At 52.7% G+C, this 25,269-nt stretch overlaps 12 protein-coding genes across 12 annotated transcripts; 5 read left to right on the top strand and 7 right to left on the bottom strand.

The window, feature by feature from the left end:
* Positions 1–788: 788 nt before the first annotated feature.
* N7474_005900 (putative pH signal transduction protein PalI) lies at positions 789–2,468 on the top strand (the record flags this gene model as incomplete). The annotated part of the gene is made up of 2 exons (XM_057197315.1): positions 789–978; positions 1,045–2,468. 2 exons carry the CDS (start codon positions 789–791, stop codon positions 2,466–2,468), a joined length of 1,614 nt encoding a protein of 537 aa, XP_057054711.1.
* Positions 2,469–3,141: 673 nt separating this feature from the next.
* N7474_005899 (potassium channel family protein) lies at positions 3,142–5,242 on the top strand (the record flags this gene model as incomplete). Its single annotated transcript, XM_057197314.1, has 3 exons — positions 3,142–3,309; positions 3,375–3,484; positions 3,538–5,242. 3 exons carry the CDS (start codon positions 3,142–3,144, stop codon positions 5,240–5,242), a joined length of 1,983 nt encoding a protein of 660 aa, XP_057054710.1.
* A 1,020-nt stretch (positions 5,243–6,262) lies between these two features.
* N7474_005898 (SCO family protein) lies at positions 6,263–7,290 on the top strand (the record flags this gene model as incomplete). The annotated part of the gene is made up of 2 exons (XM_057197313.1): positions 6,263–7,109; positions 7,169–7,290. 2 exons carry the CDS (start codon positions 6,263–6,265, stop codon positions 7,288–7,290), a joined length of 969 nt encoding a protein of 322 aa, XP_057054709.1.
* Positions 7,291–7,415: 125 nt separating this feature from the next.
* Positions 7,416–7,943, bottom strand: N7474_005897 (molybdopterin synthase catalytic subunit; the record flags this gene model as incomplete). The annotated part of the gene is made up of 1 exon (XM_057197312.1): positions 7,416–7,943. The coding sequence occupies one exon, from the start codon at positions 7,941–7,943 to the stop codon at positions 7,416–7,418; it is 528 nt and encodes a 175-aa protein (XP_057054708.1).
* Positions 7,944–8,092: 149 nt separating this feature from the next.
* N7474_005896 (alpha-glucosidase) lies at positions 8,093–10,028 on the bottom strand (the record flags this gene model as incomplete). The annotated part of the gene is made up of 3 exons (XM_057197311.1): positions 8,093–8,693; positions 8,746–9,505; positions 9,557–10,028. 3 exons carry the CDS (start codon positions 10,026–10,028, stop codon positions 8,093–8,095), a joined length of 1,833 nt encoding a protein of 610 aa, XP_057054707.1.
* Positions 10,029–10,528: 500 nt separating this feature from the next.
* N7474_005895 (putative G-patch domain protein) lies at positions 10,529–13,062 on the top strand (the record flags this gene model as incomplete). The annotated part of the gene is made up of 7 exons (XM_057197310.1): positions 10,529–10,660; positions 10,758–10,976; positions 11,005–11,175; positions 11,246–11,446; positions 11,501–11,565; positions 11,609–11,963; positions 12,016–13,062. Coding segments are annotated over 7 exons (2,190 nt in total), but the record flags the coding sequence as incomplete, so codon positions are not given.
* Positions 13,063–13,228: 166 nt separating this feature from the next.
* N7474_005894 (uncharacterized protein) lies at positions 13,229–13,840 on the bottom strand (the record flags this gene model as incomplete). Its single annotated transcript, XM_057197309.1, has 1 exon — positions 13,229–13,840. The coding sequence occupies one exon, from the start codon at positions 13,838–13,840 to the stop codon at positions 13,229–13,231; it is 612 nt and encodes a 203-aa protein (XP_057054705.1).
* A 299-nt stretch (positions 13,841–14,139) lies between these two features.
* On the top strand, positions 14,140–15,846 carry N7474_005893 (Zn(II)2Cys6 transcription factor domain-containing protein; the record flags this gene model as incomplete). Its single annotated transcript, XM_057197308.1, has 4 exons — positions 14,140–14,199; positions 14,255–14,857; positions 14,906–15,046; positions 15,097–15,846. 4 exons carry the CDS (start codon positions 14,140–14,142, stop codon positions 15,844–15,846), a joined length of 1,554 nt encoding a protein of 517 aa, XP_057054704.1.
* Positions 15,847–16,351: 505 nt separating this feature from the next.
* N7474_005892 (uncharacterized protein) lies at positions 16,352–17,762 on the bottom strand (the record flags this gene model as incomplete). The annotated part of the gene is made up of 2 exons (XM_057197307.1): positions 16,352–17,407; positions 17,469–17,762. 2 exons carry the CDS (start codon positions 17,760–17,762, stop codon positions 16,352–16,354), a joined length of 1,350 nt encoding a protein of 449 aa, XP_057054703.1.
* An 800-nt stretch (positions 17,763–18,562) lies between these two features.
* On the bottom strand, positions 18,563–19,774 carry N7474_005891 (FAD-dependent oxidoreductase; the record flags this gene model as incomplete). The annotated part of the gene is made up of 1 exon (XM_057197306.1): positions 18,563–19,774. The coding sequence occupies one exon, from the start codon at positions 19,772–19,774 to the stop codon at positions 18,563–18,565; it is 1,212 nt and encodes a 403-aa protein (XP_057054702.1).
* Positions 19,775–20,609: 835 nt separating this feature from the next.
* On the bottom strand, positions 20,610–22,178 carry N7474_005890 (putative FAD binding monooxygenase; the record flags this gene model as incomplete). Its single annotated transcript, XM_057197305.1, has 1 exon — positions 20,610–22,178. The coding sequence occupies one exon, from the start codon at positions 22,176–22,178 to the stop codon at positions 20,610–20,612; it is 1,569 nt and encodes a 522-aa protein (XP_057054701.1).
* Positions 22,179–22,572: 394 nt separating this feature from the next.
* N7474_005889 (Zn(II)2Cys6 transcription factor) lies at positions 22,573–24,824 on the bottom strand (the record flags this gene model as incomplete). The annotated part of the gene is made up of 4 exons (XM_057197304.1): positions 22,573–23,784; positions 23,835–24,296; positions 24,350–24,362; positions 24,427–24,824. The coding sequence occupies 4 exons, from the start codon at positions 24,822–24,824 to the stop codon at positions 22,573–22,575; spliced, it is 2,085 nt and encodes a 694-aa protein (XP_057054700.1).
* Between the last annotated feature and the right edge of the window lie 445 nt (positions 24,825–25,269).

Here is a 25,269-nt window from a genome sequence, read left to right as displayed (position 1 = left end):
TTCACCATTGATTGGCCGAGTACCTAGCGTCAGTTCCAAAGGGGGTTTCGGGTTTTCCTTGCCACAATCGGGCGAGGCCTGAGTGTGGAAGTTGGTGGCAAGGATAAATCCACGGGACCAGCAGACATGGAACCAACGCAAAAAAGGGTTGTACAGGACAGGTTCAACGGTCGGCGGGACGTGGGGCATGGACTGGTCAATCAGATTGTCACCTTAGGCGAGACCAATCTAGCGTTAGGGGCATTTGTCCGACCCGGATTCCTACTGCGGGGCGAATGAGCGGCCAAGCAGCAGAGATCTGTGCTTGGAGCAGCAGCAGCACCCCGTACATGGTCGCAGGATGGGAGAGCAGTGACTGACAATAGTTATTATTGTATGTATCCAATAGCCAAGTACTTCAACAAGTGAATTCAGTCAGGGCACCAGGAATCATCTGATCTGGGCTGCCTCAGGCCACCGCATCATCCAATCCACGGTCGGTCCTCATCGCCTCCCGCTTATCATCGTTACTTTCTTTTCTTTCTGACTGGCTTATTCTCTTCCCCTCATTCGCATTCTGTTCTTATTCCGTCGTCCTTCGTTACTTTTCCTTCGTTCTCCTTACCACTCACGCACTCCCAACCTCCCCTTCCTACCCCCGTCTCAGGAGATGTCCTTGCCAATGTCGCGCTAAGATCGGATCGTCGTCCCCTTCGTCCCGGACTGACACCTTTGTCTTGGATCTCGCTCTTTTGGTCTCCTCGGCTTGAACCCTACCGTGAGGGAGTCGCCTTCGCCTTCTCCTCACCATGCTGCTCAAGCCAGCGACACCGCTCACCATTTTGCTCCTGGTCGCTTTTGCTCTCCTGTTGCTGTCGTGCCTTTCCACCCCGATCGTCAAGGGGATACCATTGGCGACATTCCAAAATGTCGACTACGGTGTCTTTGGCTACTGCCACGGCGACAAGTGTACCAATATCCATGTAGGATACACGAGCAGTTCGTCTCACCCTACCCCTTTCGCTTCTGCCTGATCTCGATGAACCGAGACTAAGTTCTCTCCAGATGATATCAATAGTACCGGGGACGACTTCAACCTCCCCTCGAGCACTCGCAAATCGCTATCTGCGATTCTCATTGTCCACCCAGTCGCCGCCTTCCTGACCCTTATTTGTCTCTGCCTGGCCGCCGCGGCCCATTTCCACGCGCCGTCACATTCGCCTCGCTTTCTTCTGGCGCTTCTCATCCTCCTCCTACCAACCCTGCTTGTCACCCTCCTTGCGTTCCTGGTCGATATCCTACTTTTCGTGCCACATCTCCAATGGGGCGGATGGATCGTGCTGGCCTCGACCATCATCCTCGTGTCTTGCGGGGTGGTGACCTGTGCCATGCGCCGGACTCTTGTGAGCCGCAAGGCGAGGAAGCGACGGATTGCGGAGAATGCGGAGATGAGCGGGGAGAATTTTTACAATCGCCAGAATAACGCTGCCCTCGCCCTAGCACAATCTCCGCCGGACGAGACGGATTTCAAAGAACCAATTGTGGCTGGATCGCCTCCCACTGAATCGAACCCGACCTTCGCATCGTTCAGCACTGCTAGACGAGACAGCGATGACGATCGCACCCCGCTCAACACTTCACTCACCTCTAGGCCACCCTTGAACGATGTTCCAATACCTCCTGCTGACCGCCGCGGGACACCGTACCGCCAAGATGAGGCTGGAAACTTCCCGCCCTCAGGCCCTTACGGTGCTGGGCCCATGACGCGGAACCCCTCTGACCCACGACTTCGTCCACAGTACTCAGATGGCAGTATGGGTTCTTATCGAGGCGGCGCCCCTGGGTATGGGCCTCGCGGCCGGGGCGGTTATCCTCCTCGAGGTGCTTATGGCCGTGGAGGGGGGCCATACATGGGCCCTGGACCTCACGGCCCTCCTCCCCCCGGCGGGAGAGGCGGCTACATGGGACCCATGGGACCACACCGCGGTGGTCGCGGAGGCATGATGCCACCCCGGGGACCACCACGCGGACCGCCACCTGTTGGCTATGCTGCGGGTCCGAATCGAAGCTTTGATTCCTACGCGCGACCTACCGGCCATCCGGAGGAATCCTACGAACCTCCTATCGGCATGGCCGTTTCATCGCCGGAATCGGAACCCATTGGACAGGCAATTGAAATGACGCCACAATCCCGGCGCTACGAAGCGCACTTATCGGCCCAGTCTGGGCACAGTGAGCCGCATGCACTATCGGTGGATGGGCAATACATGCCCCAGGAGAGCCCGACGAGCCTCTACAGTCGCGGCACCGAGTCCTACGTTCCTGCCCGCGCTGGCTGGGGCAATGATCCCCCACGCTCTTCTGCGTCCCCCGTGCATGCCTCCTCCGGTAGTAACTACTACGAAGATGTGGACCCGCGCTTCGCTCGACGACCATCACCACAGGGAGGCAGTCTAGTCCCGAACGCGCTGACTCCTGGTGGCCATTGAAACGGGCAGAGGCAGCCCCCGGGATCCCTGCGGCTTCCCGTATAATGAACTGCTTGTTGTATAGAACCGACCACAACCCTTGCACAGTACACGCTTTCCGATACCCATTTTCACTTCTCTGATGCACTGCAATATGCTCACCTTCCAAGGCAGTGCCTGGGAGTCATTGCTGGGGAGGAGTTTTGGCGTCCTTGTTCTCACTCTTTTTTGTTAGATGTACAAATGCGACGGACAGAGTTGCCCCCTGTCCCGACCTGCCTGTATCTATCTCTCTAGTAGCTTTACATATGTTCTTTTTCTGTCTGTCGTTCCACGGTAGACTCTATTGCGAGCGGCTCTTAAAGCAGGGCAGCCGGCCACGTGACATGACGTCGCTCCAAATGATCGTCGATCCCACCGTTAGCACTGGACTGGGTTTGGCTGATGATGACGGTTGTTGGCCGCCCTGGTGTCATCTCCTGCCCCCAGAAGCTTGATTCCGGGCTGCGATCAGATCCATTTACGGGGCGATCCCCATCAGTCCCCTCCGAGACATGAAACGCTTTCCATGGTCAGCTGGAAAATATGTCCCTTAAAATGATATACCTGCCTATGAACCTCCATAACCCTTCTTGATTGTGTTCTTTTTCCAACCAGCTGCCGTGCTCAAACCTCAGCGCCTGGAAAGCACATCATGAACGATCCCGGCCTCGACGATGCCGTCGCTGACGAAGCTGGGGCCCTTGACCAACCCTTCGGACGCCAGGACTCGCAAAATGGCGAGAATCAAGCTCCTGTCGACCATCGACACCCGGAGGCTGCTCGGTGGTGGCTTGCAAGCACAGCGTATCCTCTGACGGCTGTACGAAAATACTCTACTCCATATAAAGTAGAAAGTTGACAGAGACTCATCAACTACTATTGCAGGGTACCTTTGGGCCGATGGCCAGTGCATTCAACATTTGCTCCTTAGCACAGACATGGCGAATGCAAGTCCAACCTGGTGGCGGCGCGGTGAATATTGCTGACCCCAAATGGTACGTTCGAATCAGGCTTCCCGCTCGAGGCAGCGATTTTAATTTCGGTCCAGGGTGATCGGGCTCAATGCGCTTTCGCTGATTTGCGCGGTCGTTGCGAATCTTGTGCTTTCGCTGAACATGACCCGTCGCATTCGGTTTGAAGTGGCCCAGCCCATCATTATTATCGGGTGGTACATCTCATCAGTCCTGTTGATCGGGCTTCTCATTGCATTCAGAGTGGTCGGGGACGTTCCAACGAGTTCCGGCCACGTTTTTTCCCAGGCATACTTCTACGGGGCCTATGCAGCAGTACTCTACTTTGTCATTTCTTCCCTGCTAGTGGTGACAGCTTACGGCGCATATCGGGGCCACTACAGCCGCGAGTACAAACTTACCACGAGTCAACGGACGCTGATGCTGCAGACTATCATCTTTTTTTTCTACCTCCTCGGCGGTGCAGCTGTTTATGCCAGGGTCGAGGACTGGCGGTTTTTGGATGCAGTGTATTTCGCCGACTATACGCTGCTGACCATTGGTGTCGGCAACTACGCGCCTATCACCCACCTCGGACGTGGCCTGCTCTTCCCATATGCGATCGGAGGCATTGTGATTCTGGGTTTGATTATCTCCTCGATCCGAACCTTGACGCTGGAGAAGGGCCGGCAGAAAATGGCGGATGTGTTGACCTCGCGCACTCGGCGGTTCCTCGTTAAGCAGGCATATTCGGATAAGAATGCCTTTAATAGGATAGTGCCGCGCCTGGGAAAAGAGGCTGCCGGTGCTGAAGGACGCAGTTCACGCGAGCAGCGCAAGCAGGAGTTCATCGTCATGCGGCAAGTGCGACAGCTGGCGACGGTGCAACACAAATGGATCTCACTCATAATCTCTGTGGTACTTTGGATGGCATTGTGGCTGCTCGGCGCGGTGGTATTTTGGCGCTCGGAGGCTGATAGGCATTGGACCTATTTCGAGGCACTCTATTTCGCATACATATCCCTCTTAACCATCGGGTATGGCGACTTGTACCCTAACAGCAGCTTTGGCAGATCCTTCTTTGTGTTCTGGTCGCTCCTCGCAGTCCCCAGTATTACTATCCTCATCTCCAACATCGGCGACACGCTCGTCCGGTTCCTGCGCGACGTCACTATATTCCTGGGTGAAATCACCATTTTACCCGGAGACCAGTCATTCGGTACTCGCATCAAGGGACTGATCCATACCTCCTGGATCGACAAATGGATTCAAGAGACTACGGGCGAGAAGGCCCCTGCAGAGGCCATTTCGGACGTGGAAGCCAACAACGAGGACCGCAACAGCATTGAAGTTGAGGAACACAAGAAAGAAGAATCAGCGCGCCAACGCGGCGACCTCACCGCCGAGAACATACATCACTACCATTACATGCTCTTCCGCGAGGTGCGCAAGATGATGGAATACGCCACCAGCAATCTGTCCAAAGAGTTCGACTACCTGGAATGGGAGTACTATCTCGGCCTGATCTCGGGCAAGGACAAGCCCCTGGAGGATGGAGAGACCGAAGAAGAAAATGAACGAGACCCTTCTCGGAACTGGAGTTGGATCGATGGGACGAATCCCTTGCTGGGCCAGAAGACCGAGGTCGAGTGGCTCCTCAATGCGCTGACCGAGGTCCTGGAGCGGGAGTTGAAAAAGGCCAGTCGTGGGTATCATTCACCTGAGGCGAGTGAGCGTAAGCATAATCATGGTGACTCGGAAGGCAGCCCGGGGAATACTCCCCAGAGCGAGAAACAGGAATGATGCTATAACTATCACTCTGGGTATTTTGTATTAATAAGGGATCCTACGGCGTTGTGGACGATAGATAATTCATTACGGTCTTGCTTCAACATCTACATAAAGAAGCCACTGACTCTTGCTTCGATTTGACAACTTTTGGTGTGCTTGAAGTACAAAAAGGAGCGTAAATAGTGGGAGTCGCGCTAGCTAGCAGAGCATGATCCCTCCCCCCATCACTTTAATCAAACATTCTCTTCCTGCCACACGTAAACTCTTTAGGAATCGTTTCCCGAAGCGAATGGTACAACACGTGGCTGCTCTTGGCCTGCTTACTGTATTCTTGTTTATGTCCTTGCTTCCTTAAACTTGCCTGATCTATTAGCTGCTCTATCTAATCAAACCATATATGTTATTTGGCCCGCTTCGCTGCTCCGAGGGCGAGAGAGTGTCAGTGGGACATGGGCTCGCACAAAAAGAGAGAGAGAGAGAGAGAGAGAGAGAGAGAGAGAGAGAGAAAGAAAGAAAGAAAGAAAGAAAGAAAGAAAGAAAGAAAGAAAGAAAGAAAGAAAGAAAGAAAGAAAGAAAGAAAGAAAGAAAGAAAGAAAGAAAGAAAGAAAGAAAGAAAGAAAGAAAGAAAGAAAGAAAGAAAGAATGGTGGAGTTGTTAGTTTCTTTGTTGGTTTCGAGCAATTCTAGGAAGCATGGAAGAGGGCACACAAGTCGTATGACGTTCAAGTAGAATCAATTCGGTGTAGATGGAGCTCTGTGGTCTTGGTGCTGTGATGATTTTTCCGACAAAGGAGTGTTCAATATTTAACCAAGCCACTTGAGACATTGAGGATGTTTGTGTCAACTATCTAATTGCCATACAGACGAGCATTGAGCTTAACCATGCTAGCAATACTGTTTTGTACATACTTCGCTGGTACAAATGGGAAGAGGTAAGTGATGCCTCAGGCACCAACTTGTCGAATCGGGCCGGCGATCCGGCGAAATCATTCTCTCACTTTCTTTCCCTCCCAGACAGACTCAACCAACAACAATGACAGTGACAACCAGGGCCCCAGGCCTATTCGGCCGAGCCACTCGATCCCTAAGCTCCACCGAATCTCGTGTTCTCTCCCTCCCACGGCGTCACGTCCCAGCGCAATGCAGTAAAGCCTACACACCAGCACCGCGACCGCAACCGCGCAATGCCGCAAACCCCCTCCTCAGTTCCAAGAACTTCTCCTCGAGCGCCTTCATCGCGCGCGCCAAAACAATGGGCGAGCTGAAGTCGCGCAACACGACGGGCCCGTTCTCATGGAAGGCGGCGCTGCTCTTCCTCCTGACGGGCGCGGGCATGATGGTCTACTTTAAGATCGAAAAAGAGCGTCTGGAGCGCAAGCGCATCGCGGAGATGAGCAAAGGGTACGGCAAGCCTAAGGTCGGGGGCCCATTTGTGCTGAAGGATTTGAACGGGAATGAGTTCACGCAGGAGGATCTGAAGGGGAAATACAGCTTCGTATGCAGCCCTCTTTCTTTTTGCGTCGGGCGCGAAGCATTTGCTCACTGGTTTCTTCAGGTCTACTTTGGTTTCACGCATTGCCCGGATATCTGCCCCGACGAGCTGGACAAGATGGCCGAGATCATCGAGAAGGTCAAGGCGGAGACCAAAGACGAGAAATTGTTTCTGCCTGTTTTCATCACCTGCGATCCGGTCCGTGACACGCCCGAGGTACTGCGCGAATACCTCAAGGAGTTTCACCCGGGTATTGTGGGCTTGACGGGGACATACGAGCAGGTGAAGAACGTCTGTCGGCAATACCGGGTGTACTTTAGTACGCCCCGGGATGTGAAGCCTGGCGAGGATTATTTGGTGGATCATAGCATCTACTTCTATTTGATGGGTGAGTGAACAGAGCATGCGACATTTGTGACGTTTCTGCTGACTCTTTTGTTCTCATAGATCCCGATAATGACTTCGTGGAGTGTATCGGGCGCCAGGATACACCCGAGTCGGCGGCGAAAGTGATTCTCGAGCATATCAAGGACTGGCAGCGCGAGGGCAAACCACTGAAGACGGAGTGATTGTGTGTTCCCAGCATGTACATGTGGACAGAAACTTGTATTATTAGTTATACCTCCTCAATCCCGATTTGGAACTCCTTCTCATCATATCCTTGCACCACTTAGTTACGGATTCTCCCTCCCCTTCACTTCACCAGATTCCCCTCCGCATCCCGATCAGCATTGGCCCTCCACTCCATCCCCCCATCCTCAAACTCCTCCCTCTTCCAGATCTCCGCCCGCTCCTTACAAGCCTCCAGCACCTCCTCGCCGGCCCTCCACGCCGCAGCGCGATGTCCCGAACTGACCGCAATAACAATCGACGCCTCCCCAATCGGGACGATCCCCAGACGGTGCGCGATACTCACGCCGAGCAGCTGGTGCGTGGCCACGGCGTTCTCCGCGATGGCGGTGAGGGTTTTGAATGTGAGAGCTGGGTATGCGGTGTAGCTTAGTTGCGAGACGGCGCGGCCTTGGAATGTGTCACGCGTTGTTCCGAGGAAGAGAACATTTGCTCCTGCGGCCGGCGAGGAGGTTTGATTCAGGTAGATGGTTGGGTCGAGGGGCGCGTAGGTGAGTGTTAGGTGGATGTTTTGGGTTGGATCGGTGTGGGTGCGGGGGTAGGTGGCTGGGTCGAGGTGCGCGGGTTGAGAAGAGGACGAGGAGGATGTCATTGTGGCATCGAGTAGAGTGAAGTGTATATGGGTTGAGTCGAAAACGAATGAAGGAGGTAAATGGAGATGTGAAGCTTATCGTTATCGTTTATCGCACGTGGGGACATCGGAGACTGCCGAACCAAAGTGTATAACGTCTATAGAGAAAGCTAGACTAGCACAACCACCGCCTCGTACGGCTTCAGAGACCACTTTTCGCCCGAGATCCGCTGCGCGGCCTCCTCGGTGCTACCGTAGTTATCCAGGAGCACCTCTTTCACCTTCGCAAACCCATTACCCGCCGCGTCCCACTCTAGGTCCTTCTCGGTCCAGTTGCACACGACCAAAGCCTTCTGGCCTTCAGACGACTTCACCTGAGCCTCGACTTTGTTCAGAAGATTGGAGCTATGCGATACGGAGGTCCTTCCAGAGCCATTGTACTGGCGCGTGTAGGCGTAGACTTCTTCGCTGGCGCCGTCGACGGCCTTATAGTCCCCGTAGACAAAAATGTCGAGGTACTTCTTGCGCAGACCAAGCACCGCCGCCCAGAAGTGGTAGGTCGAGTCGGGGTCCTTGACTTCTGCTTCGGCGTTGACCCGCACGTAGTCCGTGTTGATGGACATCCACGGCTTGACGCCTGGGCCCGTGAACCCCGCGTTCTCGGCGGCGGACCACTGCACGGGAGTGCGCGCGTTGTCGCGCGACTTTTTCTGATACTCTTGGCGGGCGATCTCTTGGGCTTTGGTGTCGAAGTGTTTCTGTTTCATCATTCTAGGCGTGGGGTTCAGTCATGATTCTCTCTACTGGAAGAGAGGGTGCTCACCCATGCCAGTGGTTCAGACAGTCAATATCCTTGTACTCCTCGATACCCCATGACCGGGGCACGTTGCGCATCCCCAGTTCCTGGCCTTGATAGACAAATGGCGTGCCGGCTTGCATTGTCAGAGCAACGGCGAGCATCTTCGACGCAACGAGGCGGTACTCCTCCTTGGCATTCGTGTATCGGTCGATCGATCGCGGTTGGTCGTGGTTCTCCCAGTAGAGCGCATTCCAGCCATCATTGTTGTACATGAAGGTCTGCCAGCGCTCGAAGAAACTCTTGAGGTCGGTGAGCTTCCAGCTGCCGGGTTCGAACTTGTCGTACTCGCCGTGGTCAATGTCGACATGCTCAAAGTTAAAGATCATGTTAATCTCGTGGCGGTCAAACTGCACGGCCCGGAGCACCTCGTTCTCGTCCTTGACGAATGGCATCTCGCCCACGCTGAAGGCATCGTACTGCTGGAGGATCTTGCCTAGATCCTGGAGGAACTCATGCAGGCGCGGTCCATTGGCGTACCACTTATCCGCCCACTGCCAGATCTGGCGCGGGTCCTTGACGGGGGCATCGAGGAATCGTTGATCCTTGCTGATGAAGTTGATCACGTCCATGCGGAAGCCATCGGCGCCCTTGTCAAGCCAGAACCGCATGATGTCGTGGACTGCCTTGCGCACCGGCGGGTGCTCCCAGTTGAGATCGGGCTGCTCCGTTGCATATAGATGGAGATAGTATTCATCCGTATTTTCATCAAATTGCCAGGCGCTTCCTGGGAACAATATTAGCGTCTGCATCAACGAAAGAGTTTTTAATAACATACCCTGGAAGTGAGAGACCCAGTTGTTGGGAGGTTGCCGGTTGCCATGCTCGTCATACTTGGCCGGCTTCCAGATATACCAATTGCGATACTCGTTGTCCTTGGAGCTGCGCGACTGCTTGAACCATTCATGCTGATCGCTTGTGTGATTAACCACCAAGTCCATGAGCAGCTTCATACCGCGCTTGTGGCATCCCTCGATGAGCTTGTCCACGTCTGCGACCGTACCGTACTCGGGCGCGATACTGTAGTAGTCGGCAATGTCATAGCCCATATCTATCTGCGGCGATTTATAGGATGGACAGAGCCAGACAATGTCCACGCCGAGATTTTTGATGTAGTCCAGCTCGGAGACGATGCCGGGGATGTCTCCAATCCCGTCATTGTTGGAGTCCTTGAAGGACGCAGGCCAGATCTGGTAAACTGAGCACTCCTTCCACCAGGCGCGGTGATTTGCGTTTCCGGACGGAGCCATGGGGTGTGATGTGTGCAAGAAAGAGGTCAAATGGAATGAGGGACACTGCCTGGATATATGTGTGGGCAATCCTCCATGTCGTATCCACGGTGCAACTTATCCCACCGTGGGGCACGGAGAATCGTCGGTGGACTGTGAACGGACGATATGTGCTGATCGTCTCCGGATCGTCATATTGACTGCAGCATGGCCCGAATCAGAGCTCTCCATACGCGGAATGATGGGTGGATCGGGCTTTGGACGACCCACTGGGCGATGATGCAACGGGGGAGCTGGCGGATCAATGGTCCGCACATGGAGGAGAAAGATAAACAATGCAAACTACTGTGTAGTTAACTATCGATCCTACCAACTGGCACTGGCACTGGAAGGCGGTCGGGATTCTGCCACGTCTCTTATCATCCGCGTCCACGGGCTTCTCGCAGCTTTCCAACTCTCCAACTTTCTATTCGAATTCTTTGTTTCTCCATGTCTCTTAACTATGTCCCATCCTTATCCAGACAACAATAGCCGATATCCTCCTCCCGGCTCTTCACGCCGGCCATATCAATCCCGCGCCGACCGAGACGGCCGCATGTATGACGACCGTTCCCGATCACGCTCGCCTGGCGGTACACGCCCCTCCCCACACGGTAATGCTGCTGTCTAGACCGTGCCCGCAACAGGACCAAGTGCCTCCCTGGGTTTGAATTGTCACTGATGTTGTCTCCTGGAATCTGGGGATGAAAGACCATTCTCGCTCGCCTCCCCGAAAGCCGGCTGCAGACCGGAAGCGCGATTATTCTGGACCGCGCCACGACCGAGATGACTACCGCCGTCGACCATCACGATCCCCTCCCTTCCGGCGCGGGAGACAGACCTACAGAGACCGCGACCGCGAGGGTTATCGGTCCCCGGGATATCACAGCCGGAGCCGGAGCTATAGTCGCAGTCGGAGCCGCAGTCGAGGTAGGCCATACTTTGGCCAGGAAAGCAGAGAGGTGATGATGGATGGGCTGCCTGTGGATATGGCGGAAGAAGACGTGAGCATGGCCTTTGGACGAGCTGGCGCCGCATTCCCCGGCACCGAGGAATTGAGGCTGAGACACTCCAGATTTCAACAGAGCTGCGAAATGCCTATCATGTAGACGGCTTGGAAGATATTCGGGTCATTCGAGACCGTCAGACAAGTAAGTTCACAGCAATCGACGAAGATCGTTTCTAATCGTTCGGCAGAGGTGTCACGGCAATTGGGATTCCTTCGGTTTCAATCCATCGATGCCTCCAGAGCATTTCTGGAACGAAATCACCCCTACATCTATTTGTATGGCCCCAGCACTGGGAGCAACGACCAGAGCACCAAGGTGCGCATTGCCTACAGTCGTGAGAGGGAAGATCGGGGACGTGTGAAAGCCGAGGGCGACTGGACCTGCAGGATGGTGAGTTGAAACAACGCGACAGCACCTGTCCCAGGCTAATCTCACCGTGTGTAGTGCGCTATCGTCAACTTCGCCACTCGCCAGAAGTGCTTTCGTTGCAATGCTCCCCGTCCGGGTACGTATTTCTTCAAGTTAGAGCTATTTTCTTGATTACTGATGAAGGACAGAACCGGGCCCCGCAGGTCCCCCTGGGGTCCCCGCTCCAAAGGTGGCAAACAATGGTGACAATGATGCCGCGCCTGACAACCAACCATCCCAGTTCCTCCTGTTCCGAGGGTTGGAATCCTCCGTCACAGAAGAACTCCTCGCCAAAGGTGTTGCCAAGTTATACAAGCCAGCCTCTGGTGGTAATGATAACTCCTCAAACAGTCAAAAGAAGGGGGCCAAGGTAGCATCCACAACTGGTGACGCAAACTTGGGAGCTCGGGAGGGCTCTATTCGCCGCGTCCTACTGGCGCGTGACCGCAAAAGCAACGAAAGCTGGCGCTATGGGTTTGCAGAATTTGCTAGTGTCATGGTAAGTTGACACCAACCTTTTTACAAAAAGTCCTGTCCTGATTTGGTTACAGGACGCACAAGCAGCAATGACACGACTAAATTCATTTGACAAATTCACCATTTCCTCTCGGCCAGTCATGGTTAGCTATATCCATGCCGGGGTTTTCGTGCCGGTCATGAACCCCACAGCTAGCACTGATCGTTTCACATTCAGCCCGCTAAGCAACCCTTCGTTGAAGCTCATGTACTGGGATGACGAGGGATATGTGACCGAACTGACAGTAACATCGAGCGAAGAAGATGGAGGCCAAGAGCAATCCAAAGACGACAAACCAGTGGGGAATCAGCAAGACAACAAAAATTCCAAGGACGCCGACAAGGCCAAGAAACGGAAGGCGGATGCTGCAGTCACCACGAATGCGAAGAAGACGGCCATGCCATCTCATCTGCAGTTCTGGAGCAATCGACATGCCGAGCTGCACGGAATTCAGAAGAAAGATGACAATGGGAACCCGGCAGATGTCGGGTTGTCAGACGGGACCTTGCCTGCAGACTCGGCCGCACCACCTACACAGTCATATGCGGACCCTAACCGTCACTGCTGCTATCTGTGCCTGCGGCAATTCAAGAGCGCTGCTGAGGTCAATCGGCATGAGCGTATGAGTCAATTGCATCGAAGCAACCTGGAGAACGACGAACTGAAGTCCCGCGCTATGGGAAAATTGGTCAAACACGGTATTGCCCCGCCATCCGCCGAGTATCGAGACCGCGCAAGGGAGCGCCGTCAAGCGTTTGGCCGTGCCAAGGTTAGTACGAAGCAGAAACCTACTCCGGCGAAAGAAGAGGACGAACCGCCGGTGCAGAGCACATCCAAAGGTGCTTCTCTTCTTAGCAAGATGGGCTGGTCTGCGGGGTCCGGGCTAGGCGCTCAAGGAACTGGCGTCACGGCACCCATTGCTACCGAGGTGTATGCTCAGGGGGTCGGTCTAGGCGCCCAGGGAAGCAAACTGGGAGATGCAGCTGAGGAGGCAGGTCGGAATACCAGAGGTCGCTATGATGAATTCCTGGAAAAGACCAAACAGGCCGCTCGCCAACGGTACGAGCAGATGGATCGGTGAAATAAATACCTCATGTACAACAGGGATATCCAGGCCATTACACGGCCATCTCGACTTTTGGTTGGGCTTATTATTCGCTATAATGTACAAGCTAGTAGTATAGTAGAACTAAGGATGAGCAGAGGGGGTATGTACGTGTATGCATGCAAGCAAATCACTTTTATCTTCACTTCTTCTCGTCCTCCGATCTCCTAGTCTTCTCCTTCTCCTTCTCCAACTGCGTCTGAAACCGATCCCCGAGGACACTAACAACCCACTGGGTAACCTCCTGCTCCATCTCCTCATCCGTCTTCCCAGCACCAGGCCCCCCTTCTTCCAACCCACTCCGCACAACCCGCCGCATATCCTCGAGCCCGTTGATATCAAACGCATACGCCACCGCGCCGGAAGCCATCATGCCGAACGACAAAACATTGATGGTGGCCAGATTCAGCGCCTCGAGTGCCTCCATCGCTCCGTTTGCTTGGGGCTGGTGGTAGAGTGAGCTCGTGTAGAAGGGTGGAATGCAGGCAATCCTCTTCTTGAGGGCAGAGCGTCGTGTGATTAGGACTGAAAGAGTGAAGAAGGCCATTCCACCGAACAGGAGCTTAACGTTCGGTGCTAGGCCTGGCGGACGGGTTTGCTGGGCTAATTGAGGTGATGTCTGAGATTGGGATGATGTGGAAGCGGAAGAGGGTGGTGTTGTTGGCTCATTGTTGCGATCCGGGGATGTGGTCTTGTCTTGCGATGTGGAAGGGTCGGTTTGGGGACGGGAGCCCCAGCCGAAGAAGGAGAACATTGTTGACGAGGATCGATGTCGATTGTTCGACACCGTTGGGACTCTTTCAGGAGAAATGGGAAAGACCCTGGCGAATTGAGAGTTGAGAGATCTGGATCTGCACGGAGATTCGAGGCGGATCCCGAGGGTCACGTGCTCTTCAGCTATCTTTGCCCGCGGGACTCGGATCACCTTTCTATGCTTCGGCCTGGAATGGCTGACTGCTCTATCACTTGATTTCCCGCTGGCATGGGTTATTCCTGGCAACCTGGCAATCGGCCAGCTCTTTTAGCTTTATCTCTGCCTCTCTAAGCATCATCATGGTCTACAATGGCAAGCCGAGCATGGGACGCCGTAACTGTCGGCAGCGGCATATCAAGGTACTTTCTCTTTCCGTCTTCCGACACTGTATCAACAATCTGACATCCCACGAAGTGCGATGAAGCCCGGCCCCACTGCAAGGCGTGTACACGAACAGGTCGTGCATGTCCGGGCTATCCGCACCCGTTTGATGTGATGCTCCGGGATCACACACCGTCCTTCAGGAAGCCTCAGCCACTGCCATATTCTCCGGCCACGTCAGGCAATGAGACCGGTTCGGGCAAGAACTTACCAGATCTTCCGTCTAATCTCGTAGTCTCAAGGCGGGCCCCATCATTGAGAGTGTTTCCAATGGCAGACGGACCCTGGCCGCCATCGTTGCCGCCTGGTCTTTATCAACCACTGGAAGACACCGTGGTCCCAATGTTCTTTAATTGCTATCTATACCTTCCAAAGGATCCCCAAATCCGCAATGGCTTTATGGAAATCCTGCCGCAGAACTACTCGCACACCAAGCCAGATTCACATCTCCATGTCAGCACATTGGCTATTGCATTCTTCTCGGTGGCGGCCTGGACTGGTCAAGCTTCTCTGCTTCGTGCTTCGGAGAAATATTTCACCAAAGCATTGCCTAAAATCCGGGAGGCATTACAGAACACAGTTGATGGTGAACTAGATGACACTTTTCTGTCAATTCTTTTGCTCTCGACTTATGAGGTAAACCATCCCATAAAATATTTGGGTAACTTACTTATGTATCACCAGGAGTTCATTGCCATGCGGGATTGGAAATTGCCCATGAAAGCCCATCTGAGAGGTGCGATCGCCTTGATCAATAAACGTCGATCGAAGCGGCTCGAGACTCCTGCTTCGTCAACCATCGATCATGCCATTCAGACACAAATTGTGGGCTTCAATTCCCATTATACTCAAGGCCATAATTAACGCCATTGCAGATCAAAACCACGCGCGCTCTGTCCAATCCCATGGTCCCGACTCCAAAAGTATGGCCTCTCTCCCGGCCAGAACTCCCGTTATCACCGCGTCCGATGCTTGCCACAGCCGCATCAGAGCTAGTTGATTTGCGACATGCCTGGGATAGTATGATGGACAAGCCACCGGATGAGGCCACCACAACAGCCATCCTAAACAAGGCAACCGATATCGACGTGAACCTCACTGCCTGGTCACAATCAGTCCCATCCCACTGGGCGCCCGTTGCGGCCGTCCTGATTCCCCAATCCGTCCGCGATGCCGGCCTCTACCGTGATCGCTGCGACTGCTACTCTGATATGTGGATTGCCGCCACGTGGAATACGTACCGCGATTGTCGCGTCTTAGTTCAAAGCATCATTCTCAGCTGTCTTCGCATATTATCGTCATCCCAGGATGTGGATGGATCCAGAGCCGCATCTGTCATTGCAACGGCACATGGCCTCGCCGATGATATCTGTGCCACAGTGCCTTTCTTCCTAGGCAGCCAGCTTGAGTCGGTGCGCATGAAGTTCGGACTTGTCGAGTACCCGTCTGCAGAAACGCGGCCTGTTACTCTTACGCACAATCACACTGCTCCGCTGATAGGTGCGTGGTTCGTTATGCCTTTTCTTCGGAATCTGAAAGCTTCGGGCTTGGGTTTGCCTCAGGAGCAGTTGGATTGGTTACAGCGGCAGATGGAGCGGATTTTGGTCATATACTTCACGCAGTAATCCATGAAGGTTGGCATATGCGAGATCTACTCTGAGATGAATCTTCCAACGTTTTGTGGGTTCATCTCTTCGCACATATTCAAGTAATCCCCGAAAAGAGCCATGTATATCCAGCGATACAAAAATATGATAAGTATATAGATACTCTACGCAATCGCATCGGTTCCTTGAACACTCATTGCTCCGATCCATCCCATATGCCGTCCAGTATAATCGAAGTGTCCTCGGCACTCATCCACTCCAATTCGATGACAGTCCGATGCTGGGGAATGCGCACTTGGAAGTCAGCCCTGAAAGGCGCAGGTTGGGGAAAGAATACGCTGCGTCATATCCCGTGGGTCGACAGGAACGCGAATGCCGTTCTCGTAGACGGGCAGAATATCGTAGGCCCAGAGAATGCGCGAGGTTGAATTCTGGGCAATATGCCGGCCAGGACAGGCGCGTCGACCATATCCATAGGCAGTGACTGGTAGATTGGGGGTCTCCGGCGTGAACCCAAACGAGTTTACAGCCACCTCAAACATCTTGCAATATAACTCCCACCCCCTACAGCCCCGGTAACCCCCGTGAATACAATCAACGTCCCATACCCACTCCCATATCCATACCCTAGCTTCCCCTCCCACGGCAATCCTTTAATAAGAGCCTCACTAAGTGGTCCAGAGACCAAATTCCCGATCCCCCTGCCGGCCGCAAGACACGCAAAGACCATGCTTGATTCTGCGGAGCTCTTCTTGTGGACTACATCGCGCATAATCCCTGGCCAGGTACTCGTGTATGACCCCGCGAAGAGTCCGTATACGATTGAGAAGATGAACAGTGGGGCGAGGGACATGGAGAACCCCCAGATTAGGAAGACACCTAGTGTTGATCCGACGGTTGAGACGAGAATACAGACCGTCACGTCGAGTTTGTCGACGATGGAGCCCATAAGCACGCAGCCGGCGACGGAGGCGACGTTGAAGAGAATGACGGTTAGTGCTTGGAGGTTGCTCGACGCACCGATCGTCCCCGCGTAGGTCGGGAGGTAGATGGACGGTAAGAAAAACCCGAGGGCCTGGACGATATTGCAGATCTCGAAGAGGGCAAACGTGGACGTAATTATAAACTGGAGGTTCGGGAGTGGCGAGCTAGGCCGGTTATTTGCGATCGGCACGCGCGGTTTAACGAAGTAGACTAGCGGCGCAGTGAGGATGAAGAGCGCGATTGCGAAAGCGCGCAACGTAGTCCGGAACCCATACCGGCTTAGCAGCTGTTCCATAACGATAGGGAGGACAACGCCGCCGAGTCCGGTGCCAGCCCACATGACGCCAAAGGCGAGGCCCTTGCGTTTGTCGAACCAGTCTTCCATTAGAAGGATGCAGGGAGAGTAGGCAATGCTGCCGCCGAGGGCATAGAAGATGCCTTGGGTTATGATGAGGTGGGTGACGTTTGTAGAGAGGGAGCTGAGACCGAGGGCGAGGCACATTAGTAGCACGCCCACGCCGCAGCCGAGTCGTTGGTACTTGGGCCATTGTCTGTAGATGGCGAACACGAGAGGCAGGTCGAGGTACATTATTCCCTATAGCGGGTCAGCTTGTTGGTGTTTAACTGAGCGGAAAGGGGATATTCAATGTTCTTACCATGGCGCAGGTCCCGACGACAGCGATATTTCCAGAGTTCTTGAATTCTTCAATCTCGCTGTAATATGCTTGGAAGACACCGTAGGTGAATGCAAATCCCCAGACGAGGGCCTCCATGGTGAAGCATGCGGCGAGGAAAAGCCAGGCATTTATTCCGCGATCAATGGGCGGGAGTTGTTGTGTGCCATCGTTGATATTTGACAGGCGAGTAGCGTTAGTCGTCCGCTCTGGCGGAGTGTACAGTCCCTTTTCGGTCTCGTTTGTCGAGGAGTGTGAGCCTATTACTTCCTCCATTGTCAGAGTCAGAGCCGGCGATATCAAGGGCAAGGGGAAAAATAGGAAAGAGAAAGATAGCCCAAGGAAGAAGATGAAAAATAGAAATTTTAGTAATAAGCGTTCATTAGATTCAATCCATTGACCGACTAAAATGACAAAGAAGTCATCCATAGGGCGTGGAAAGGATCAATTAATACGTAATCATCCATCGCGTCGTCATTGATTGGGCCGGCATTGAATCTTAGGTGATAGGGGGTTGCCAATCGGATAGGATTGGTGGATATATGGAGTAAGACTACTAGGGTGGAGCATCCTGGTGATTATGCGAGCGGCACATCTTTCACAATCTCTTATCTGAATGGGCTATCACTTCAATGTAGGCACGTGGAAGTTGGTTTACATTCCTTGGTCGCTTACCTGCCCTGCCCTAGTTATTTACTCCGCATTTTGGGAAGCCGGAGAGCCAGACCGCTTCCTGTTGGTCTTTTCGCTGCTATTTTTCCATCTACTGTATCGACCCATCGATTTTGCGTCACCTCACCACCGCCCCCTTGTGTAGAACAGTGTTTGGCCCGGAGATTCACATCATAACCAATGCGCCAGGAACGTCGTCGTCGTAATCAGGATCTAATCTAGATCGAGATGTGACTACCGGTATGTACAGTAACAGTAGTAATAATATGGTAACTGAGCTCTCTTTTGTATGAAATGAGGCAAGTAAATTTCTTAATGGTGGTAAAGACAGGTTATCACACTAAAATAATACAGAGCCCAACACGAAGGGGACATGCCAGATTCGTTTTCTAAGCACTAATGACCTAGCCGAGCCAGCCGCGTACCATCTGGTCAAAGTCTGGGCTATACAGCCACTCGAGATCAAATTCTTCGTTCTCCAGATCCGACTGTCCTGCGCCCTGATCTTTTGGCATTCTGCGAGCATCAACTTGCTTATTGAGAGCTAGGACACGATCAATCCGCTCCTGTCGACCTTTCTGCCAAAGCTTCAACCCGCGCTCCAGATCTTCCTGCCGACACTGAGACAATATGAGTGCATATGTATAGACATCTTCGAATGCCTGGTTGATGCCCTGACCCGCCGTTGGTGGAATGGCATGCGCCGCATCTCCCAGAATCACCACGCGTGAGTGTTTGGAGGCCCAGCGGTCCAGCTTGGGAACCACATAGAACGGCCACAGGTTGATCTTATTGAGCGGAATATTCGAGACGGCAGACTTCACAATTGGAGGATAATCCTCTACTCCATCGCGCAGGAAATCAACGCACCACTGCTTGTCGCTCAACAACTTGTTCCAGCCCTCGCGGTCCAGATCCGGTGCTTGCTTCTGTCGTCCGATCAGACACTCCGATCCATCTGCCAGTTGTTGCGCAATAACGAATGCTCCATGAGTGGGATTCATGATCGTCACGGGCATCCCATACCCTTCTGGGAAAACAATCTGGCTGGTCGGCACAGCAGCCGTGACAGCCATTACATTTGTGAATCGCGGCTCCAGATCCGGGTACAGGTACTTGCGCACGCGAGAGTGGATTCCATCCGCACCGACAAGGCACGCTGCACGACCGGAGGTCCCATCGTCGAATTCCCATTCAACCGCGGTGTCGGTCTCAGAAACAACCCGCGTGAATTTCTTGCCATACTGAATCGGAATTCCTCGCTCTTTGATTGCTTCTACGAGCGTGTCGATGAGAGCATAGCGATAGATGCGCATCCCACGATACCCGTATTTCTCGAGGTTTCCAAATTCGTACGAGTCCTTTGGTTCGTCTTCCGCGGACCGGAAATACAGATTATGGAACTCGAAGCCGTGGACGCGGATGCGGTCGTAGATGCCCAATGCATCGAGGATGCGAAGTGCGTTGGGCGATAGCATGATTGCGCCGCCGATGTCCAGAGACGCAGAGCGCGCTTCATACATGATACATGGGATGGATTGCTTGTGCAGAGATAATGCGAGTGCAAGGCCCGAGAGGCCTGCGCCAATGATAGCGACATTGGCTGGTGCTGTCATTGTTGGATTGGTGTGTAGATTGATAGATCAAGACTTGTCAAGGGATCGAACTGAAAGTTTCAGATGTATGCGTTTCTGTTGATTTTGACTTGACGGATTCATGAAGCTTTATATAGCTCTGTTATCAGGCGCCCCATGAGATCAACATAAGGCGGACGATAGTAAACTATAGTTAAATAGTTGGTTAGTTAATACGAGGCCGCCAGAATGACTAGTTCGGACCCGGGCACTTCGGATCCGGAGGATCGGACAGGGCTGAGGCTGCGCTTACGTTGGGGGCCATCGCCATCTACTGCCTGTCTGCCTATTCAACCTAGTAGAGATGACCTGGAGCTTTATCGGACTTGCCATACGGGAGATCCACTACGTTCTTCGAAATTCCAACCTTTTCATTGGCGAGGGTCTTCATGACTAGCAATACAAAACCAAAATAATACAAGAACATTGTTAACATAGAGAACATCAAATCAGTACTTGTAAATCTTGTATCAAACCCAGTTAAATCTTTTCTTATGTGTAAAAAATGTGATATATTCTCTAATTCTAGGTAACTATCTATGCTTACAGAATATGCATACAAGACTAGGTACATAGTATGAGACTGATAGCATTGGCTCGTTCATAGATGCAAGCCTTAGAACTGTACAGAGCTTATTGCGTCGTGACTTCAATCAAGAAGATAGTTACTGTTGTCTGTTGGTCCAGTATCCATCTAATGTTTATGCAAGGTTCGGCACCTGTGCACCGCAATAAATTCGGATGTGAGTGGGAAAAGACGTCGTGAGTAGAGAGGCGTTAATTCTGGGGAATATCGATACAACCAAAAGCAAAAAGTCTAACAAGTCAACCCCCGACTGGAGAAATACTCGTCCAACTGTGTTTCCGTCCCGTCTCCCGTAAGGATCCCTGCAATGTAATGGTCTGGTCGCAGCAAGTAAGCAGCATCCTTCTGAAGTCCGACTTTGCCATGCTGTTCATCCCAGTCAAATGCGAACAGTTGAATGTTCCTGCGCTTGCACCACTCCACAATATCAGGCTTCGCGTCTCCATATACGTGGAGCTGCCAGGTGATATCCTGTATGCTGGAGAAGTTATCGCCTTGCTTAGTCTTAGCCCATGGCAGACGATCGCCAGGCTGTATAGCCCTGGAGCAGCCTGCTGGTTGGCTTAGGGAGCTTCCACGGTAGGAGAGAATGAGCTGAGATCCGGTACGGAACATCTCCTTTCCCGCAGATGGGAAATATGGAATCAGAGGTGCGACTAAAGGCAGGACCCAGCGGCGCAAGATATAGGGAATCCAGCCGTTTGATGAAACCACGGTAAATCCGCGGTCTGTTGATTCAACCAGCTTCAATGCGAAGGCGCGGCGTTCAGGTTCGTAGGAACCTAGGAGCTGGTCTTTGGCTTCTTCTGTCATCGAGCTTGGCTTGAGCACGGTGGCCAGTTTCCAGGCCAGGTTTATCGCATCCATTATACCCGTGTTCATACCTTGGCCGCCAACGGGGCTGTGAATGTGGGCAGCATCACCGATGATGAATGCCCGGTTGGCTCGGAATTTATCGGCCACCCGATGGTGGCTACGATATGTTGAAAACCAGTTGACCTTGATGGTGTCCACATTCAGCACTTGTTTGATCTGTGGCAGAACATCATCGACCGTCACTTGCTGTTGCTGGTCACTGTGCTCATCGAGGGACCCATCTTTGGAGAGAGTAATGCCGACTAGTCGCACATGTCGTTCCTGGGAGTAAGGCAGAATCAGAACAAACTGGTCGCCCGTGAAGGTAAGATGCGCCTCTCCGTTGAAGAAAGGGCCATCTTCGCCGTCGATGTCGGCTATGTAGAAGAGCGGCTCGTAGGTGTCTCCTTCGTATTTGGCATGGATGCCATGGCGAACAGCTGAATGTGCCCCGTCACACCCAACGATATACGCAGCATCCCACGTAGTCTTTCTGCCGTCCGTCTCACTGAGAAGATTTGCTGTGATGCTAGCTCCATGGTCGACGAAGTCTAGCAATCGAGTGTGTCGTTCAACAAAGATGCCCAGTGAATTCAGTCGTTTTTCAAGAAGCCGTTCATGGTCATCTTGCGGCAAGATAGTCAGAAAAGGATACGGCGTCAAGTCGCGAGCAAATTCCGATAGAGGAATGTGTGTTCGGTGATGGCCATCTACCCAAAGGTTGGTTGCGGACAGTTTGTGGCCGTGTTGCAGTATTTCGTCAGTCAAATCCAGCTGGCGGTATAACTCCAGAATGCGCGAATGGATGACCAGAGCGCGAGATTTTTTGGCGGGCGCTTCTGCTTGATCGACAATGTGAAAATTAATGCCTTGTTTGTGAAGCCATAGAGCTAGGACGAGGCCAGTGGGGCCTGCGCCAACAATCAAAACGTCGGTTTGAGGCATGTCTTGGGGCTGAACGACGGTCGGGGAGCCCCCTCCGAGGCAGCGAAAGAAAGGGGTTTAAATATCCAAGAGTATATTTTTCCGGCTGACAATCATAGCCCATTTTGGTTCTCATGATCGTATGCGAAATCTAAGTCGGGTGCCTTAGGAGTGACTCTTCGTGTTCGGGTGTTCATAGTCACCGGTCCGAGCGAGAAAAAGTCGGCGAGTCGCCCGCCGTTGACTCCAAGTCCTTCCACAGAGCCGACCAACATTGATGGACATTGTTACAGCTGCGAAACAATGATTAATTATTCCACGACCGTCGTGGAACAATCACTCGAAATGAAATTGTCCGAGTTTTCCGGAAAGCCGTCGACGGGTATACGGAATGTACAGAAGGGCATCATGGGGATCATCCTAAGTCTGACATGAACGGTGCATCCATCATGGATTCGTTGAACTGGTTGAGGAGACTGTCCCAATCATTCCAATCCTCCGGACTATTACCCAGGAAAAAGCCAAAATCGTCGGCTTCAAGCCCGGTAGATGAAGCAGCGAAGTTAGGGTCAGGTTGGCCTGAGAATGCAGCGTCTTGTTCAATAACCACAGGACCACTTTGCACGGCATTTGGTTCCGAGCGATCCTCGGCAGAAGCTAGGAACTCCGCGACTATGGTGGGACAGGATGTAGGAGTACGACGGTGGGAGTTACACTCCTCAATGTAAGCCCGCCAAGCCTTGACCATCAGGTTCTGGATGGCCAGGTGAAGCGGCGTTTGTGACTTCTTGCGCAAGTTCCGACGGAGCCGAGTATATATGTTGGCAATGAGTTGCCACGCCTTGCTTTTCTCCTCTGGAGACCTGCGATGCCGCATTTCCGACAGCATGATGATGATGGCATCCCATGGAACATGATTCTCCATATGCCAATGAAATCCTTGGATAGATGGGTTAGTTTGGGATTGATCGCAGTACTCTGCCATCTTTAAACAATTTTCGAACACAATATCCTTTTCGGATTCCGGCATGGAATTGCTGCCGTCCTGGTATTGTCGAGGATGATGTGCCATCAATCTCGTGAAAGCGCTGGCCGACCGCATCATCAGCGTAGCGAGCAAATGAAGAGGAATGGACCGATCGCAATGCCGTAGAATTGACTTCTCTATAATCCCGTCTAGCTCATCGATGATTCGGTCTTTTTCTTCTATCGACTTGGACGAAGAAGATAGGATCCCCCAGGACCAATCATTCTCAGTGTCTTTGGCGTAGCGGCGAACCCATTTGCCAAATTGACACCGAGCTTTGCAGAAAATCATCTCGGTTGGACCGTCCTTATCTGAAGGGGGCTCCGTCATACGCGGGTCAAGATCGCTGTCGTTTGCATTCGCTGGAGGCTGGACATCCGCTGACGATAGAAATGGAGACGGAGAAACACCGCTGAACTGCGCCGATGTGGAGTCTAGAATGATTAATTGAAGCCAGATTCGCCGGCGCATCTCTGTTTCAAAGATTGACAGCCCAAACCGAGAGCCGTCTCGGTGAAGGCCAATTCGCTGGGCAATGCGCAGCGCGATACCACACAGAGTCCAAACGGTATGCCGATCTGACAATGCGCGCTTCATGAGCTATCGAACATTTGTTAGACGAAGGTGTACTGGATGGCAGGCTGACAAACCAGGTAGAATATGAAGGCTTGTAGAACCACAACGCTCGAAGTACGGAGAAATGAGGCATTTCTAAGCGCAAGCTGAGCTCCTCGGCGGTACTTCGAGAGAAGAGACGCTTTACTCTCTCCGAATGATTTTTCAACATCTCCTGCTGGCAAGGAAACTAAGGAAATGCAGTAAATCGAGAACATCAGGGCCTCTAGATCTTTCCCTACACGAGATAAGTCGCTCATGGCCTCCAAGATCTGCTGCTGCACGGTTGGAGTATGTATGATCTTGGTCAGCGGGTTGACATTCTCGAGAAACGTTTGCCAGAGCTTGAAAATATGCAATGGCTGAGGGTGCAATTCCGTGAGACATTCTCGAGATGCAGGACTCAAAATCATCATTGTGTCATCGGCAGCACCTGGGGTAAAGGTGTCGGTGTCACTTTCTGATGCATTATCCAGTACATCGGCTGCATCTGGGAGCTGGACGGAATGTTACAAATGTGGCCCATTCAAAGCGCATTGAGCTTGCATACCTCATGGCTAACGCTAGTCCAAAGATTACTGTCATTAATTAGATAAGGCCCGTATGAAGGGAGTCGATACAACCAACCTATCAAGATAGACCGAATTGCCCTCTCTGGTGATCATTCTTCCCGGTCCATTTCCGTCCATGACAGCCGATGAAGCTGCCTTTCTAGTAGGCCTAGGCTGGGCGGTTGGCAAAATACCGCCAGCATCTTGCTGTGCACTGCGCGTCTCACTGTCCCGTCGCCGTGACTTGTTGCGATGCCCATGAGGGACACTTTCGTTACCACGTCCCCTTTTACGGCGACGTGGAGGAGGCGGAGGGCGATAGACGCACTCAGCCCTTGACTTCGCGCAGTTGGAACATGGATCTTGTCGATCACATTTGACCTTTCTCTGGTAACAAATCACGCAGGAGTACGACTTGGATGAAGCTGCCGGGGAATCTATTGTTGTTTGGCCAGCAGGTCCTTGGGTTGCCATGGCTGTAGAAGAAGACAAAAAAAGCGATGAAAAGGGAGGCAGCTCAAATGATTAATACATTATATAGCATGGCAATTCAAGAAAGATGCGTAAACATGCCGGAGCGAGATGTTGGCACGAAGGCGGCGACCGGGGGGATTTGTTGGTGCCTTATTTATTAGGTGTCATTTTGCCGTCTTCTCCAGGCTGCAACCTCTGGGATCCACCGTAGCCTCAGCATAAAAGACCCTACGTGTCCTGTCATTCTTCCTTTCTCACTTTTTCCATCCTGGCTACTGTGTTTCTAGGTGGCGTTGTTCTAGTTACAAGGCAACACAATGTATAGATGGTTGCAATGGTATAATAGATATGCTATGTGGTCTATCATTCAGTCACGTTTTTCTAATTCTTTTGCTCCCTTGAATTGATCCAACCCAGAAACCCTCTGGTCCACAAGTACAGTCAC

Source organism: Penicillium riverlandense (genome assembly GCF_028828495.1).
Source record: "Penicillium riverlandense strain IBT 135883 chromosome Unknown utg000003l_segment0_segment0, whole genome shotgun sequence".
Classification (NCBI taxonomy): Eukaryota; Fungi; Ascomycota; class Eurotiomycetes; order Eurotiales; family Aspergillaceae; genus Penicillium; species Penicillium riverlandense.
This window is presented reverse-complemented; position numbering and strand designations above follow the sequence as displayed.